This window comes from Xiphophorus couchianus, chromosome 17, assembly GCF_001444195.1.
Source record: "Xiphophorus couchianus chromosome 17, X_couchianus-1.0, whole genome shotgun sequence".
Taxonomy (NCBI): Eukaryota; Metazoa; Chordata; class Actinopteri; order Cyprinodontiformes; family Poeciliidae; genus Xiphophorus; species Xiphophorus couchianus.
The window spans coordinates 4,894,477-4,911,199 of NC_040244.1; the positions used below are offsets into that span (position 1 = coordinate 4,894,477).

Below are 16,723 nucleotides of genomic sequence, written 5' to 3' on the forward strand. Positions count from 1 at the left end.
ATACTAAAAACAAAGAAAGCCGAACAATTACTGTAAAAATAACTGAATAAAGGCTGAAAACAAATGAAAAATTAAATAAACAATAAAGATGCAAATGACAAACAAACAAAACAGGAAAATAACCCTAGTGACATAAGTATGTATGATGGTAAATCTGGAGAAAAAAAAACAACCTAGAGGACACAAAATGCTACTTTATGAAATTTTGAGAAATTAAAAGAAAATCTAGAGGCACAATTCAGTTTGTTAAATTGTGTAAATCTGTTAAAAGTTCTTAAGCAAGTAAAATATTTCCAGCAATGGCAGCAGATTATAAATCTAGAACTATATAATATACTTTGTAATATGACCACTCTCCAATTATCAGTTGTCCAAATTGCCTTGACAGTTTTGTTACACATATCTGACTTAACGTGCCTGTGTGCACAGTTAACATGAATCGAGCCAATGAATGCATAACTGAATCATCTGCCGTTTCCCACCTCTGCATTGCTGATTTAAGAAGTGCGTGCAGACATGTGAGTTTCATGCCAGAGCACACATAACCCCACTCCCAAATGCAATGCAATTACAGGCAGCGCTTAGTTGTGCAATAGGGAATGAGCTATTGTGATGCAAAGCTCTGGCAGCTGGGTGTATTCCTGAAGGCCAAGCTTCATAAATTTTCTTTTAAATGGTTAACCGACACACCAGTTTCACCTTTAAACAAGCTCAACAAGTATCCTTGCAAATATTTGTTTTCAAAAAAAACTTTTAGGTTGTAGAGAATATGTTTTATAATTTTGACTCGTATTTTTCTTTTCTTAAACACATGATGATATCTGCTGAGTGTGACTGAGCAGATATCACCTTGTGCCAAGGGTGGCATAAACACCTATGCAGTTTCAAAAATGTTTTAAAATATATTTTAGCCTATTGCATGAATTAAGACAGGCCGTAATTAGTACATTCTAAAGCTTTGACTGCAATAAGTTTTGACTGCCAGCGTGTGGCAATACTTGAAAACTGTCTTTTGTATTAATTCTGGCTAAGTTTGTCTGATATAACATTTTGTTTAATGATCTGAAATATTCAATCAAACAAGCAAAAATAAAATAAATCTCCATGGGGACAAACACCTTTTCACAGCACTTTATCTAAATCCAGTCTAGAAGAGAAACATTTTATAATACGTAGTGTATTTTTCCCAAAAGCATGATGTAGGTTTGTGCAACAGCTATGCTTTAGAAATTGATTTTATCTCGACCTGGGCAGAAGATGTGGAACACTTTTTCTCTCTCACTCTGACATAGTCCAAAACCACGTTCACCGGACCACTGCACTAATTTTATTGATAGTGAGGGCAAACTAAGAGTAAACTAAGAGTCTGTCTTTAGTTTCAAAACATTATTTAAAACATGATTTCTCTACTTAGATGTCTTGAATTTTTCCAGGATTGTCTCGGTTCTTTACTGATGAGAAAAACATTAAAAACTCCAAAACTAAACATGAGTGGCACTGAATGCAAGAGTGTCCTTCATTGAACTTATTGTTGGCATAACCAGTTTGTTTGTGCAACCTTCATTTGTCATTGCACAACCTTTTTATTTTAGTTTTACAAAATAAAAGTTTGAAAACAAAACATTTTCTTTCCACTTCACATTTATAATTAATGATGTTAGATAAAATCCCAATAAGGTTTTAGTTGTAATGTGACAAAAATAAGATTGAAATTTGTTTTACACAGACAGGGGTAACTCTAAAATTGCTACATGTATTTATTTTTTTTTGTTTCTTTTATTCTCTGACTAGATTTGTGCAGAATATAGTAACTGGCTATTTTTCTTGGAGAACACGCATTTGGGGAACTTTAATTTAAAACATATCAACTTTGGAAATAACATGTACATTACATACAATTAATGTTTTAGTTTACATTTATGCTATAGGATTTTTTTTTATCAGTAACTGTGGTGCCATTGTTCTGGTTAAACAAATTGTTTTCATATACATTTTTCTACAATGAATAAAATAACTCATATTAAAGTTCATGTCACCTTGATAACATCTTCTCTCAAGAGCATGGTGATGGCAGCATTATGCTAAGGATAAGCTTTTTCCCCAACTGAAAAAGGGAAGCAAATCAGAGATGATGAGAAGATGCAAGAATGTAGGGAATACTGGAGAAAAAAGAAAAAAGAAAACTTTCAAATATATGTTTCTATTTGCCTGATCAGATTAGATTAAATTAGAAAAAATATGAAGATCTTTCAAAGTCTTATACGGGCTTAAAATGGCAGTTGTAAATTAAGTTTACCAAGCAGACCTGAGTTCTTTTGATGGGGGCACAGAAACAGAGAATGAAACAAGCAAGATGAAAACTGTGATCCTATCCCAATGCAGCTCAAGCTAAAAGTGCAACACCTTCGATTTTAATTCATTAACTTAAAAATGTGAAAGTAAAAAAAGAAACTGTTCCAAGGGACCAATTAATTACAGTTTCTGTGCCAGCGCATATCATCATGAGGAATTAATTCAGCATTATCTCTTCAGTACAGGGGCCATATCAGGGGCCAGGACCAGTTTTCCAGGGCAAAGACCCCCGTTGGCTAGAACCGCCAAGCCGGTTTATGTTTTGTCGAGCTGTTTCTGTATCATCTTTCAGTCAAACTGTCATCTTGACCGTATATTCTCTACCGCCTCCTAATTTGAAAGCGAGTTTGTCCAGGTAATTTTCCATTAGTTGACTGTCGTGTTTTTTAGGGTGTGAAACATCGTTGGCAGGATGAAAGTTTTCACACGGCACAGACGGGTTACAGCCGGTACGCCACACCTGAAAACACAATCATAATTATAATTTGTTGAACTTCAAATGGCTTTTATTCGGTTTATGCAATGGCTCTTACTGGCGTTAGGCAACATGTTTATTCCAAACAGAACCAGAGTATAAAAAATGTGGCCCATAATCAGTCCTCAACAAGATTATACAAAGCTTTTAACAAGACACGAAGACCTGAAACAGTGAAACAACATTCAATACCAGCCCTGCTTGATCACACCTGGCGTCACTGAAACCATGATAGGACCAGCCTTAAATATTTAAAAATTAGGTCACCCAACCATGACCTATATCCAACATGCTTACCTGCATGTGGGTTGCAATAAGAGCAAATAATGTTCTACACTCATCACACTTTATTCTTTAGCTCCTCAGAAAAAAGAAAAATGCATTAATGAAAAGATTTTTGTCTATGCTAAGTGCAATATTATGTTAATAGTTATTTCCCATTAAATCTTGAAGTCAACACTTTGGGTACTTGAATCACAGTGTTTAAGTGCATATTTTGAGTATAATGACCTCATTACTTGCTGTGTGTAATTTCTGAAGGAATGCATGAAGCATTTATTTCAGCTGCTCAGAGACACCAGTCTTTTTAATTTACAGGCATAAAATCTGTTGTACTTTATTTCTTTCATCAGTATGAAATTAAGTTGAATATAAAAGCATTGGTGCATTAAAAATATTCACACACCCTGAACCCTTCTATATTTTGTCACATTAGAAACAAACCTGAATGTATCTCATTGGGATTTTCTATGATAGCGTTAGGAAAAATTAGACAGGAAAAATATTGCTTATCAGGTTTTCTGACAGCTTACAATATTTGTTTGTTTCATGGTTTAATTTAAAAAATATATATATTTTATGTCTAATTTTAGGTTTTAGAACAACAATAACAAAACAAAAAACCCACATATCCTAAAAACACACCAAACATAGCAGTGGCAGCATCATGCTGTGGGAATTTTCTTCAGAGAGGAGAACAAAGCCGGTCAGAGTTAACAGGATGACATATGGAGCTAAATACAGGACAATACTGGATGAAAATGTTTTAGAAGATGTGGGAAATTTGAGACTGTGGTGTAAATTTACCTTAGACAGCAAGTCTAAACATGCAACCTGAACTATAAAGACGAGGAGTTGATTAAACAATGTTTTACCTTCCACTCAACAATTATGCACCGATTTGTCAGCTGAATAATGGTATTTGTAGTTGTACTATAACATGTGAAAAAGGTTTAGCAGTTTATATTATTTTTGCAAAGACCTGAATATCTTTCTTTGCTAAACTGCAGTAAAAAAAACAAAAAACACAGAAGTTGAAATTAAATATTTCCATATTGTTTTGACTTTTGTATCCATATCGTAAATGGGGCTAAAAGGTCAATCAGCAGAAGCGCTTTAGAAGATATCAGAGATGTACAGAAAGGAGCAGCACTGACGTGGAAGTTGACCTTCCAACTCAGAGAGCACTTACTGCATCTGCAGAGCCATCCCCAGAAGATTAGATATTCAGACTACTCAGCAATCCATTCTGCTCCTACCACAGCTTGTAGAAAGCATATGGATGAATGAGCTTATGGATAAGTGGCTGAGCATTTGTGTTTGACTTGGTCTTTGAGCTCTGTTTGTGTTTGAGGAGTAAAACAGCAGAGTAAGCAGCTGAATAAGGAGAAGGCTTGGAATCTGTCGCGCTCTGTAGGTTTATGGTATTTGAAAATGAAACGGTTTCCTCACTTCAGCTAATCTAGATCACAGAGAGATTTTCCACACCAGCTGCTGGCTAATCTACAAACATATTGTGCAAAATCCCTTTGTACCCTTTGCTTCTGGTATCATGTGGCTAAATGCGGGGAAAATGCTCTCACTCCAACATGATAAATGGCCTGTTAAAGACAGAAACTGGGCAGTTAATGCAAACATTTTTACTCTGGTTTTATTATGATTTTAGAGGAAAAAGCAACTTTCTTCCTCCTGCGCTGAGACAAAACAGGTTTTAAGAATAATGGCCTCATTGTTCAATGTCAAAATCTGCCAAAAATAAATAAATAAATAAATAAATAAGAACAGTAGGAGAAAAACAATGCCTTGTAAAAGTATTCACACCCAGAAAATATTTTATATTATACTCAAAAACTGTTAGTTTTTTTGTTTTTTAATTTCTTGTGTGAGAAAAAAAAGTCTCTTTTAACAAATAAGTGCATGCGTGAAGTGCGTCATTCAACTCCTTTCTCCCCCCGAAACCCCTAAATAAAAGACAGTGAAACAAATTGCCCTCAGAAGTCACCTAATTAGTAATCAGAATTCACCTTATGCCGATTTTTCCCAGTTCAAAGATTAGAAAATAAGATCCCAAATTTCTGTTCAATCCTTCACCACAAGCCACAGCTCCAAACCCAAGACATGACTGGCCAGAACCTTTAACCCACCAGAAGCCAGAACTCCCTAGATCTCTTATCTTGTTTCATTGCAGCTAAAAAGATGACTGAACCAGGAATACAACTGAACAATCAAGAATGAAGCAGTTAATTAGCTTTAGCATCAGTTTAAATCCATCAAATAATGATCTGTTTGTTAAAGATGAGCCTGCAGCAAATGCTAGTTCCTCATAAATTTCATATCCTTGACCCCATCACTGTGTTTGAGATGTAGAGTCATGTGTGCTGCTCCTCCAATGATCCGAAGAGAGCATTATTCAAAGAAACGTCCAAGAGGCCCAAGGCAACCAAGGTGGAGGAATATGTTGACAGTGTACCTGTTAGTTGTTTGGTCCACAATTCTGGTCTTAATGGAAGAATTACAAGCAAAAACAGCAGTGAACTTTTTGGCCAACAAACAAAACTAACAACACATAATCCTAAACACAACATCCCAAAGGTGACATACAATAGTGGCAGCATCATGATGTGGGGAGGCTTTTCTTCAGCAAAGACATCACAGAATAGCTAACTTGGTCATGGGGAGGCGGATGCGGCTAAAAACCGAGCCCTAAATGTACAATAGCTAAAATAGAATGGTCTAATCAAAGACCAGATGTATGGTTTTATTGAAAATTCATGGCAAGATCTGAAAATTTATCTTTATAGGCTTTTGTCATCCAGGATAACTGTGCTTGATCTATATTTGTCAAGAAAAATGCTAAAAGGTTCAGTATGTAAAGCTGATGCAACTAAAGGACTAATTGTAGCAAAAAAAATGGCTCTGTACAGCATTAAATAATTTTTCCTCCATTAAACTACTATGCAATACTTTATATAAGTCTATGACAATAAAATCCAAAGAAAATAAGTAGCTGTACGTTTACATACATTTCCAAGTCACAATTCAATAAAAATCCACACCCAAGAAACACTAAAAAGCAACACTAAACTGGCTACATGGCCACAAAAACATAAAAGTATTCATATGTACTAAACACACTTACCTCTGTGATCCTCTGCAATCACCAGCTTTTAAAAAAATAGCCTCACAATAAAGTTAAGAAAATACAAAAACCATTTAAAGCAACATGAGGGTGGAAATCCTCACCGAGTGTTTAGTTTTCTGTTTGTGCAAATTCAAGCTGGCAGCACTTTGTAAACAGATGGCTGTTAGGCCAGGAGGATTAGATGGGCCTGAAGGTTACACTTTCACTGATCTAATCTTGCTAGCACCTCACACACGTCATATTGACATAAACGACAGATTTTATAGATGATCAGTTACTGATTATTGTGTTTCCAGCTCCAGTAAGCATTAAGAGTTTGTCTACAATAAGAGATGACCCCAGACGTTCACCGTCCTCTGTCAGGTGAGGAGGATTTTTCATACACAGGAGTGTAGGTCACTCGTGCCGCTCTGGTCAGTTGTCTAATCCAATTATCTGCAAGCAGCTACAAGTAATGGGATTGCTAGTAAGGTCACTGTTCTGACCCGATTAGCCTCGACATTCAGCGCTAAACATTGAAAAACACTGATAAACAAATGTTAAGAGACAACTTAAGATCATCTTGATGGTATTTATAGGAATCAAATACGGTAATGCTTAGTGTTTAAATGTGGAAAATGAATGTTGTGGGACAGAAATTAAGAACAAACAAGGAGTTTATAGAAACAGACAGACAGTCTGCTTAGCCATCTGTTGGAATCAAAGGTCTTCAGGGGAAAAGGCAAGAAGAATTATGAGGACAGTTAACTGGAAAATCAGCAAGTTCTAAAACATATATACAGTATATATATATATATATATATATATATATATATATATATATATAAATCTACAGTATATATAAATATATACTATGATGGAGGGTTGGATGAGAGAAGATTCAACTTTCAGAAAATTAAAGTAACAAATTTTCCTTTATTGTTTCTGTCTTGTGTATACAGATCTTCTCAAACTCATTTGACATTTTTTACCCTATTGCAAAATAATGCAACAAGGTAAAAAATTAAAAAAAAGGCTTAGCTGTAGAGGAGGGATCTTGTTAACCTGCGTCAGACTTTTCCAGAAGAACTGCAGCAGACAGAAATCTTCACTTTCAAAGTCTACTTTATCAAAAGAATACACAGTAATATGCATGTATAAAACATAGAAAACATCATAAGCTTATAAACACCAACAAAATATAATTTCTTATGCACTAGTTCTTGAACGTTGCTTGTAAGGAATTGCAGTCCAGTTCTTCTGTTTCTTCTTGCATTTTATTTTCCACACCATCTTCAGTCCACAAACACATCTATTATTTGCATCACAAAGTCACAAAGTGTCACAGTCCTGGCAAAAATACCAAGTCAACACAACACCTGACATCTTGTTTGACATTGTAAGATGACAAAGGTCCATTTAGCACTGAAAGTGTCTCTTTGCATGTCTTCATTAAGGCCAGTCCAACATATTCATCTCTCTAATGGATGCTTTCTTCACCTGATATGAAGGTTATGGAGCTAGACAGCAAACTGCCCACTTAAACAGCAACAATGTCAAGCAGCAGGCCTCATTAACCCGCTCACAGGATCATTTGTCAGGTCACCGACACAAAGGGAAGTGTGCCCTGTCCTTTTGAGAATTATTGTTAGCATTTTGCTGATGTTCAGGCATTTAGAACTGGATTTATGTAAGCTATACTTTTTCTCCTAAAGTTTGCTACCAAAAAAACCCAAACAAACAAAGTATCTGGAGTCCCTCTCTTTGCAGTGCCTTGCAAAAATATTCAATATCCTTGTTCACATTTTGTCACTTCAGAACTACAAACTTCAATGTGTCTTATTGGGATTTGCTACATAAACACAAAGTGGGACGTAATTATGAAGTGGAAGGAAAACGACATGAACTTTTCTATTTTGGCTACAAATTAAACACTGAAAAGTGTAATCAGCCCTCCTTTCCCTGAAGCATCAGAAATCTTCTAAGTAAATGGAGTACATAGCCTTGGAGAGTTGTTGGAGACATTAGTGAACAAACAGCATCTGAAAACCAAGGAATAAAGCAGAAAGGTCACGGAAAAGGTTGTGGAGAAGGTTAAAGCTGAGTGAGGTTATAAAACAATATCTCAAGCTTTGAACTTCTCACCAAGATGTTCAATCTATCATCTAAAAATAGAAAAAAGAACTGCAAACCTTTCAAGACATGATCATAATCAGACAAGTAGAATAGAGATTAGAGGTCAACTAATAGTTGTGCACTCCACAAACCTGGCCTTGAAGGAAGAGTGACAAAAAGAAAGACAGACAGCATCCTTTGAGCTTCACAGCAGGTGTCTCAGCAGTGAATCCTGTCATGCTAAACTGGAAGCAACACTGATGTTGCTGCACTCTGTTCATCCATAGCAAAGTAAAACGCAAGAGGTAGAGTTTCACAATAAAAAGTATTATTATTATGTTTGATTTGCAGATCTTACATTTCCTTTGTGCTAAAATCAACAATAGAGAAGCTGATAAAGAAATATGTGACCCTTTAGAAAGCAAGTGAAGGAGTTTGGTTTCCTTATTAACAGGCTGCTTTCTACTCAGTGTGGAGCAGTTTGATAGATATCTAGTATCTATTGGCCACGCGAGGATCTGTCGCTGTGTAACTGCAGTCAAAGTGCAACAAATATTGACTTTAACCTGAGCGCAACACAAGCCGTACCAAGCTGCTTGCACTTCGATGCTGAGGGAGGAGATACAGTGCATTGGCATTCGCTCAGCGCAGGAAAAAAAGGGAAAAACAAAACGTTGCGTGGAGCATGAAGCACAAATGAATGGATTTCAGAGGTTGGTGGAGCTGATGCTGCATTTGGTGTGCAAGTCTCTTAAGAAATTCACGTTGCAAAAAGCCATGAAGGGAGCACAGCACACATGTGAAAGCATGTGATTTGGCCAGTTAAAGACAGAAAACATTTTAGTAAAAAAGTCCAACAGATCCTAAAACTGGACATGTTTGCTTTGGTGGTAGAATCATCATGCTTGAAGTCCCATACTATAACACAGGTGGAAAAAACAAATGTTCCGGTTGGGAATAGCTCACAGCAATGTTCAGAGACGTGAGCCTGATCTCTTTATTTTTAGTAATAGTAGAGTGTTGTCTACTCCAGTGTTTCCCAACCCTGGTCCTCAAGGCACACTGTCCTACATGTTTTAGAGGTTTCCCTTCTTTAATGTGCCTGATTCAACTGATTGCAGTTCAACAAACGCCTGTTAATCAGTCATCAATTGAAATCAGCTGGACTGAAGCAAGGAAATACCTAAAACATGCAGGGCAGTGAGCCTTTAGGACCAGGGTTGGGAAACACTGGTCTACTCAACAAGGAGAGATGCTTGCACTAACAGCAACATACAACTTGTTCAGGGCAGAATGTTATTTATAACTGTAATTGCAACAAAAAATGGCTCAACAAAGTAAAGTAAACCCATGGATTGTTTTCCGTGTACTGCATATCTATGGACCACTCTTTGTAGGGTTATCACATAAAATAAAGTTTTTGGATGAAACGTGAAAAATATGGAAAAGCTGAACTGGTATGAATACTTCTATAAGGCACTTTGGGTTCATTGTCACCTTGACTTGTTCCCTTTCTGCTGGTTGTAGTTTGGGGCGTTTCTTTGCTCCTGCTCCTGGGATGGGAGTGCATATGGTGATGTTAGCAGTGCTCTTACATTAAAAAAGCAGCAGGCAATCAGAGGAATCAAGGCTGCTTCACACTTTCAAACAAACACAAGTCTCTTTAAATTAAAATGTGTAAGTTGTAGATTTATTTATTTCTTAATTATATATTTATTTTTATCTCTTCAGCTCACATAGGTCAATGTGTCCCCACTTCAAGGGATTGAAACCTGTTCCCTTTTTCCCTTTCATCCTCGTTTGTGCCGTTTTGTTCTTCCATCAGGACCGTGATCAGAATATTGGACATCTTTTTTTTAATATATATATATATGTATATATATCAGTCCATTGATCAGCTCTTTATATTAAAATGGATATCATCATTCCTCTCCTCTCTTTTCACTCCCATTTCTTTGGGTCAGAGTTAACCCGCCTTTTTGTGCTATTTGCACATAAACTGGTCCACGAGAGTTGTGCAGCGCCTGCACTTGACGTAGCAGCACCAGTGGAACTTGCAGTGACAGCGCTCGTGCTTGTATGTCTTGAACTGGTCGTACCCTCTGCCGCAGCACATCAGCTCGCAGCCGTCCATACCCTCTGAGGTTTTGTTGCAGTAGCGGCCATGCGTTCCCAGCGAGCCTGTGGTTTCGTTCCGGAGACAGTAGTCGGGGCTTGGATCAATGTAGACCATGTCCTCAGGTGTCGGGTTGTTGAAGCGCTTGTCTTTCAGCTCCAGCTTTCCCTGGTAGAGCAAAAGAAAGGAGGGAAAAAGTTTGAGTGATACATCTGGACAGTGAACCACCAGATCAGTGGTCTGGACTTTAAAGAAAACTCCCTATTGTAGCTTCATTTGTGAGTTAACCAAGAGTCATTTTCAGATTTGGGAGCAGAATTAAATTTAAAATTTCAAACACATATAGACCCGCTCAGTTTCTCAGAAGTCAACTTTCTTAAAGTTTCATACATCTAATCATTAAAAAGGAAAATCATGGGAACGTCAAGTGTGTCTGTTTAGCACATTTCACCAATAAAGCATTCAAGTAAATGTTTATGGTCACTACATATCAAATTAATACCTTGCGTCCAATCTGCATGGCCGCAGCACTGTCGTATTTCTCTTTCAGAAATTCTCCGACTCGCCTGAAGTCAGCCAGCTGAAGCCAACAAGTTTTCAGACTGCAGGACCCAGAGACTCCGTGACACTTGCAGGCGACATGGGCTTGGTTGTAGACGGCCTGGTGAAAGACAGACATTCATATATATCTGTAAATAAATCCTCGTATGAGAAAAGAACCAGCAGGACGGCAAAGTACATTGAATTCTTAGTTTCAATAATACTCTGCTACCATCTAGTGGTGTAAATATGTAACCATAGAATTTCTGCACAATTTCTCCTGTCAACATCCCAGACTGTTTCAGAGTCAAATTTACAGTATAAGGTCTTTTTTCAAGTAACTCAATGAATGGAAATGACTAATAAACTGTAAATATAGATATATTTACATTTATCCTGAATTTGAAAATACTTAATGGAGATCCTTGCTAAAACACAATGTCATAACAAAATGCTATGTTGCTATCACACACTTTTGGATATTTTATGGGAAATTTGTCTGATAGAAACCACAAATTAATGAATCATTGCAAAAAGGCGTGAAAAAGTCTTCTGATAAACTCTTAATAAAGTGGTGTATTTGTGCAAACAACCATTTTTGCTCAACAGAACCACCTCTTCCTGCAATTGCAAGTCTTTTGGACCTGTCTGTTGTGTTTTTGGTCTTCTTGGTCTTGTTTATGCAGTAACATTTTAAAAAATTAATCCTTCACAGATTAAATTACAGGTAGGCTACCAGTAGATCACTTCAAAAAGCAGTTGATTGCACAGTATTTTATTTTGGTGTATCGATGAAAATGGATACACCACTTTCCACTGATACCCCTAAATCCCCTTAAATGTTATCAAAGTTGCATTTTTCTTTAAAAACGATTGTATTAAAAAATGAACATATTTACTTCACTTCCTTCACCCTTTGCTAACTTTAAAACCACAAGTCAAACATTGGAAACATTTGATGTTCTTTCACTTTTTTTTTCTTAGAAAGCCTGTAATTTGTAGGATGTTGCTGCATTCTGAACATATGGATTTGTTTAAAACAAAACACAGAACAGGAAATAGAAGATTTATGGTCTCTGCAGCAGTAAACCTTGCAGCTTTACCAGGTCACCTAAACAGCATTTAATAAACAAGCCACATTAAAACACCCCTATCCTAAACACCTACATAAATTATGCACGCTCTTATGGAGCGTTGCACAGAGTTTAGTGTGCACCAGACAAGCTACCACACATTTACTCACTGAATCATTTACCTCTGATTCCTAATTTCCCCTGACGCTAATGAAACCCATCATTCTCTCTCCTCACGTTGCCTGATCTCAGTTACCTTCTCACCTCCGTTAACCTCTGCATCCCAAACACCCCTGACCCCTGCGTCCCACCTCCTACCCCCTGCTTTCAGACCTCTACTTTACTACCCAGCAGGCATAGCACTCGGCACCCTGCAATCCTGCGATCCGACCCCCGTGACCTCCTCAGACAGCCACGGAAAACAGAGGACAATGGTATTTGTTATTAAGGCTACACACGTTTGGTGGTTTAGCTTGAGGTATTATAACTACAACACTTATTTCTCCCGTGAAAAAAACTTTTACCACAAAATAGTAGCAGCCAGGAACCCCATTCTGTCCAGTCAAAGCATGCATTTGTTTCTCCAGCGCCATGGTGAGGTATTTGGTGGGTCATGCCTGCTGGGCACAGTGACTCTGGACCTTCATGGCCAGTCATCCATGGTGGAGACATGCTCTCTGTGTCAAGCACAATAGGTTTTACTCTGTCAGGGTTAAAGTGAGTGAGTGTGTGTATGGGTGTGTACTTGCCTGAGTCTGAAACAAGGACAGAAATGGAGAACACAGGCTGCCTTTTATGCCAGGCTAAGTTATGAATGAAGTGAGAAGTTAAGAAAAAAGCCAACACACATCTATGCTTCACTAGCATTGTTGGTGTTGCTGTATTTTAAAGGTCTGTCTTTGTTTTGACCTAACTGTAAGAAAACTAGATGATTACATTATAGTTATATTTGGCAAGTTCTCAGTCTGACCAATAGACTTAATTCTGGCTTCTTAAAACTGCACCTGCTCAAGAAAAGCATTTCCACAGCATCTACCATCACCTTGCGTCGCTGTGGATTTGGTATGTTTATGGTCATGTGCATCGTTAGTTTTCCTACGGATATGTTTTCAAGGCACTGCAATTGTCATCCGTCTCATGTTGTTTATGAAGAAACACCTGAAGCAGATCTGACTGCATATTGATTTTTACTATGTGCAGGGATGACATTACACAGATAGGGAACAGAAATGTGTCTGTTTTATATCTAATATACAGGTTTTTATCTTCTGTTCTTTGTTAAAACATTTTTTCACCTGGGTTCCCATTATGGCCTGAAATTTTCTGCACTGAGTTTTTGTGTTGATCCTGTGAATATGTGGGTTCTCGATGTGCACCCTGGCTTTTTCCATATTATCCAAATGTACAATGGTCTCTCTAAACTGTCCATATATGCGAGTGTGTGCGTGTGTGTGCATGTTTGAGTCTCTCTGTTGCCCTCTGATAGTGTGGTGAGCTGTCCAGATGATAGGCTCTGCAAGAGACCATTTGCTTACGTGTAAACCTGTCAGACGGGAGGTTTTCAACAGAATTCACATAATGAACCACCAAACTGAGGAATATTTTTTATGTTAAACAGAAAGCTGCATGAGCATCTAATTTTGGTTAGTGACAATCGGTCAACTTTGACAAAGATTCCTCCCTTGATGTGCGTCTCTGCCTCCAGACGTCAGCACACCCCGACGACCACACTGCTCACTGTTCACACACACACACACACACCGGCAGACCTCTACATCCTCTACAAAGACTCTGTGGTTTGCCTTGTTCAGCCAAGCAAGACAAATCCCACTTAGGACAAACAAGCGTGTCCTCAAAAGAAAGACAGAAAGGAGGGATGGGGAGAACGAGAGAAACTGTCTTCCTCCCCACCTTTTCATCTCCCTCTCCTCTCTTCCGTTTCGATGGACAGACGACAATGAGAGTGAAGGATCAAACAGGGGAAGGAAGGAAAAGTTATTTCAAAAGAGTGTGTGTGTGTGTGTGGAAGCATGTGTTAATACAAAGCTGTGGCAGTATATCTTTCTCCTCATACTTTCTTCTATAGCCCCAACGGGACCGTCAGCAGAAACACAAGCTCTCCAGACCCTCACCTTTGACCTCTGACACACACAAACCTGGGCTCACTGTCTGTCACACAAATCAAACAGAGCATTTGTGCATACACACATGCATGTCTCAGTCCTGTAAACAGCTTAAACAAAGCTGTGGTGGAGATAAACGGTCGGCACCCAAACAAGCCAGGCGGACGGTTTACGACTAAAAGTGCAGATTTAAAAATACGTGACATCTTGCAAACGTGCCATGAAATGAATCCACTAAATTTCATGTTCCAAATAATAATAAGGTTGACGTCCAATGTGTTGCATCTGTCCGTGTTTATCTGTGCATGGGTCTGTGCGTTAAAGCGCTGGAATGCGCCTTGACCTGGGCGACCCAGCTAAACTCCAAGGGCGTTAGCAGTTGTACCATTTGCAGGTTCCCAATAAATAACCGACACACACACACACTCACACTCACAGTGCGGGAAGGCCAGGTCAACTTTGACACACATTCCTAACAGACATACAGATATAGTATTCGGGTAAAAAGAGGAAAAACACATTTCCCCCACCAAAGTTCCCACAGCAGAACAAAAAGTGGCGGTGTGTGTTGGTTCGTCATACCTGTCTCCCCGCTTCGTTGTTGTGCAGGTTCATGAGAATTCGAGCATACTCTCTCGACCCGCGCGGGTAATTCTTCTCCCGCTCCTTGGCATCCACAAATTCCCGGGCGAATCTGTAGCCATAATGTACATTGTCGCCGCAGCCTCCCCACAGCCAGTCGCGCGGCAAATCGCGGGGCCGGGCGGTGCGGCTGCAGCCACATGTGGAGAGCTCGCCGTCGCGGCACGCCCGACTGATGGCGTTGACGACACCGGCCGCGCTGATGGCGTACGTGAATGCCGTCTCCCTTGAGCCTGGTGGAGTGAAAAAACAAGAGATGTTTTTTGAAAAAACATGTTTTTTCTTAGATTTCAAAAATGATGCGAGGTGCAATTCTCTGTCGCATTTAAAATTGCTCGATCTTTAATTCATTACTTATTACCATCATAGACTTCCAGTGCATCTTATTCGCATTTCAACATATTGCAACCAAAATCCCACTCTTGTTGCATGTTTACCAAGGAGCAGTGATTGCTGCAAGTCATTGATTCAATGCAATTGGCTGAGTTTACTTTGAAAGAAAACTTTTTAACTGGTTTGAATAATAAACTGAGCTTGGCTAGGTTGTTTTGTTACTAGGATCAATTGGGAATGTATGTAACTCACTTTAATCTCTGTGGATGTACTGAATTCACTATTTTTTGGTGAAGTGTCTTCTTCAGATGATATTTGTTGTGAATTTTAAGTGGGAAAATAAACTAAGCTGAAATAAAACCGGATATGATGATTTATGTGGCTTGCTTTTGTATCTACACGTTTTTATCTGATACATCAGTTAGTTTCACATATTACGAAATAAGAATATGAAGAAAAATAATTAACCCCTCAGCATAATGCTGCAACTATCAGGTGGGATTTTATTTAGTTTTTCAAAGTAAAGAGGGATAAATACATAAAAACATCACACTTTTTATTTAGTTATTTTTAAAAAATAAATACTTTAAAACCCTGGTTTTTCAAACTTTTCTGCAACAAAAAAACCTCTTATTTCTTCAGAAATTTCTAAATGTAGTTCAGAAATAAATAAAATCATTTGCATGTGATTAACTCTCAGTATAAAAAAAGCTATTCGGTGAAGTTTGCTAGACAATATTAGTGAACAAACTGATTTTAGAATAACCTGGAAATAGAAAAACATTTGCAACTCTTGGTTTTAAATAAGTTTATTTCTGCTATTAGTCTAAAGATTAGTTTCTAAATGCCTAATCAGTGACTGGGCCTGCAAATTCGCCATTGGCTAGTGAGCCTATAGACAGGACAATAGCTTTAGTTTAATCACTTCAATAAAATAAATTTGAAAAAATATTTAGGTACAGCTATAGATCTTTATTTATGTGTATTAGAGTATTTTTTTACTTGGATTTTGAATATAACCTTTCACAATCTATTAACTGATTCAGCGACAAAAACAGAAGATACTTTCTTTTAAAATAATACAATTCTGAAGCGTTAGGTGAATTTGTACTCAGCCTCCTTGAGGTAATACTTGATGCATGTCTTAGCTTCATACACCATTTCCCTAATCTTTTTTTTTTTTTTTTTGCAAAACAGCCCAACTGAGTCGTCCGTTTATTGCTGTAAGAAAATCACAGAATGTGAAAAAGTTCAAGACGTTTACTTTTGCAGGGCAATCGTTGTTTTTGTCAGTCAACTTAACATAAAACCTTCAAAATCTATTTGGTATGCTAACACTAATAAAAGCGTACATATTTTCTTGACTCGACCTGAAAATTGATTAGTAATGGAAATAAAACAGAGTTTCAGATTTCCGGATGTTTAAGGACTTGCGTCTAATTGCCTGTTAAAAACTCAATCATTCGATGTAAGCACAGCTAATTTAAATCAAGCCACAATAATTTACCATTTTCACCTTTGTCCATATTATTTATTTCAGTTTGCTTAGAGTAA

At 37.8% G+C, this 16,723-nt stretch overlaps 1 protein-coding gene and 1 long non-coding RNA gene across 3 annotated transcripts in view; one reads left to right on the forward strand and one right to left on the reverse strand.

The window, feature by feature from the left end:
• The first annotated feature begins 8,078 nt into the window (after window positions 1-8,078).
• On the forward strand, window positions 8,079-9,273 carry LOC114160861 (uncharacterized). Its single transcript, XR_003598879.1, has 2 exons — window positions 8,079-8,212; window positions 9,003-9,273. It is a non-coding gene; the product is annotated as an uncharacterized LOC114160861 (long non-coding RNA).
• A 737-nt stretch (window positions 9,274-10,010) lies between these two features.
• The window catches only part of wnt5b (wingless-type MMTV integration site family, member 5b), a 73,813-nt gene continuing 67,100 nt past the window's right edge, over window positions 10,011-16,723 (reverse strand). For both annotated transcript variants that reach the window (XM_028043732.1, XM_028043731.1), the window contains 3 exons: window positions 14,777-15,069; window positions 10,961-11,119; window positions 10,011-10,626 (listed from right to left, as the gene is read on the reverse strand). In XM_028043732.1, the coding sequence (XP_027899533.1) occupies window positions 10,327-10,626; window positions 10,961-11,119; window positions 14,777-15,069 (752 nt within the window). In that variant the 3' untranslated portion in view covers window positions 10,011-10,326. The remainder of the gene's footprint in view (window positions 10,627-10,960; window positions 11,120-14,776; window positions 15,070-16,723) is intronic.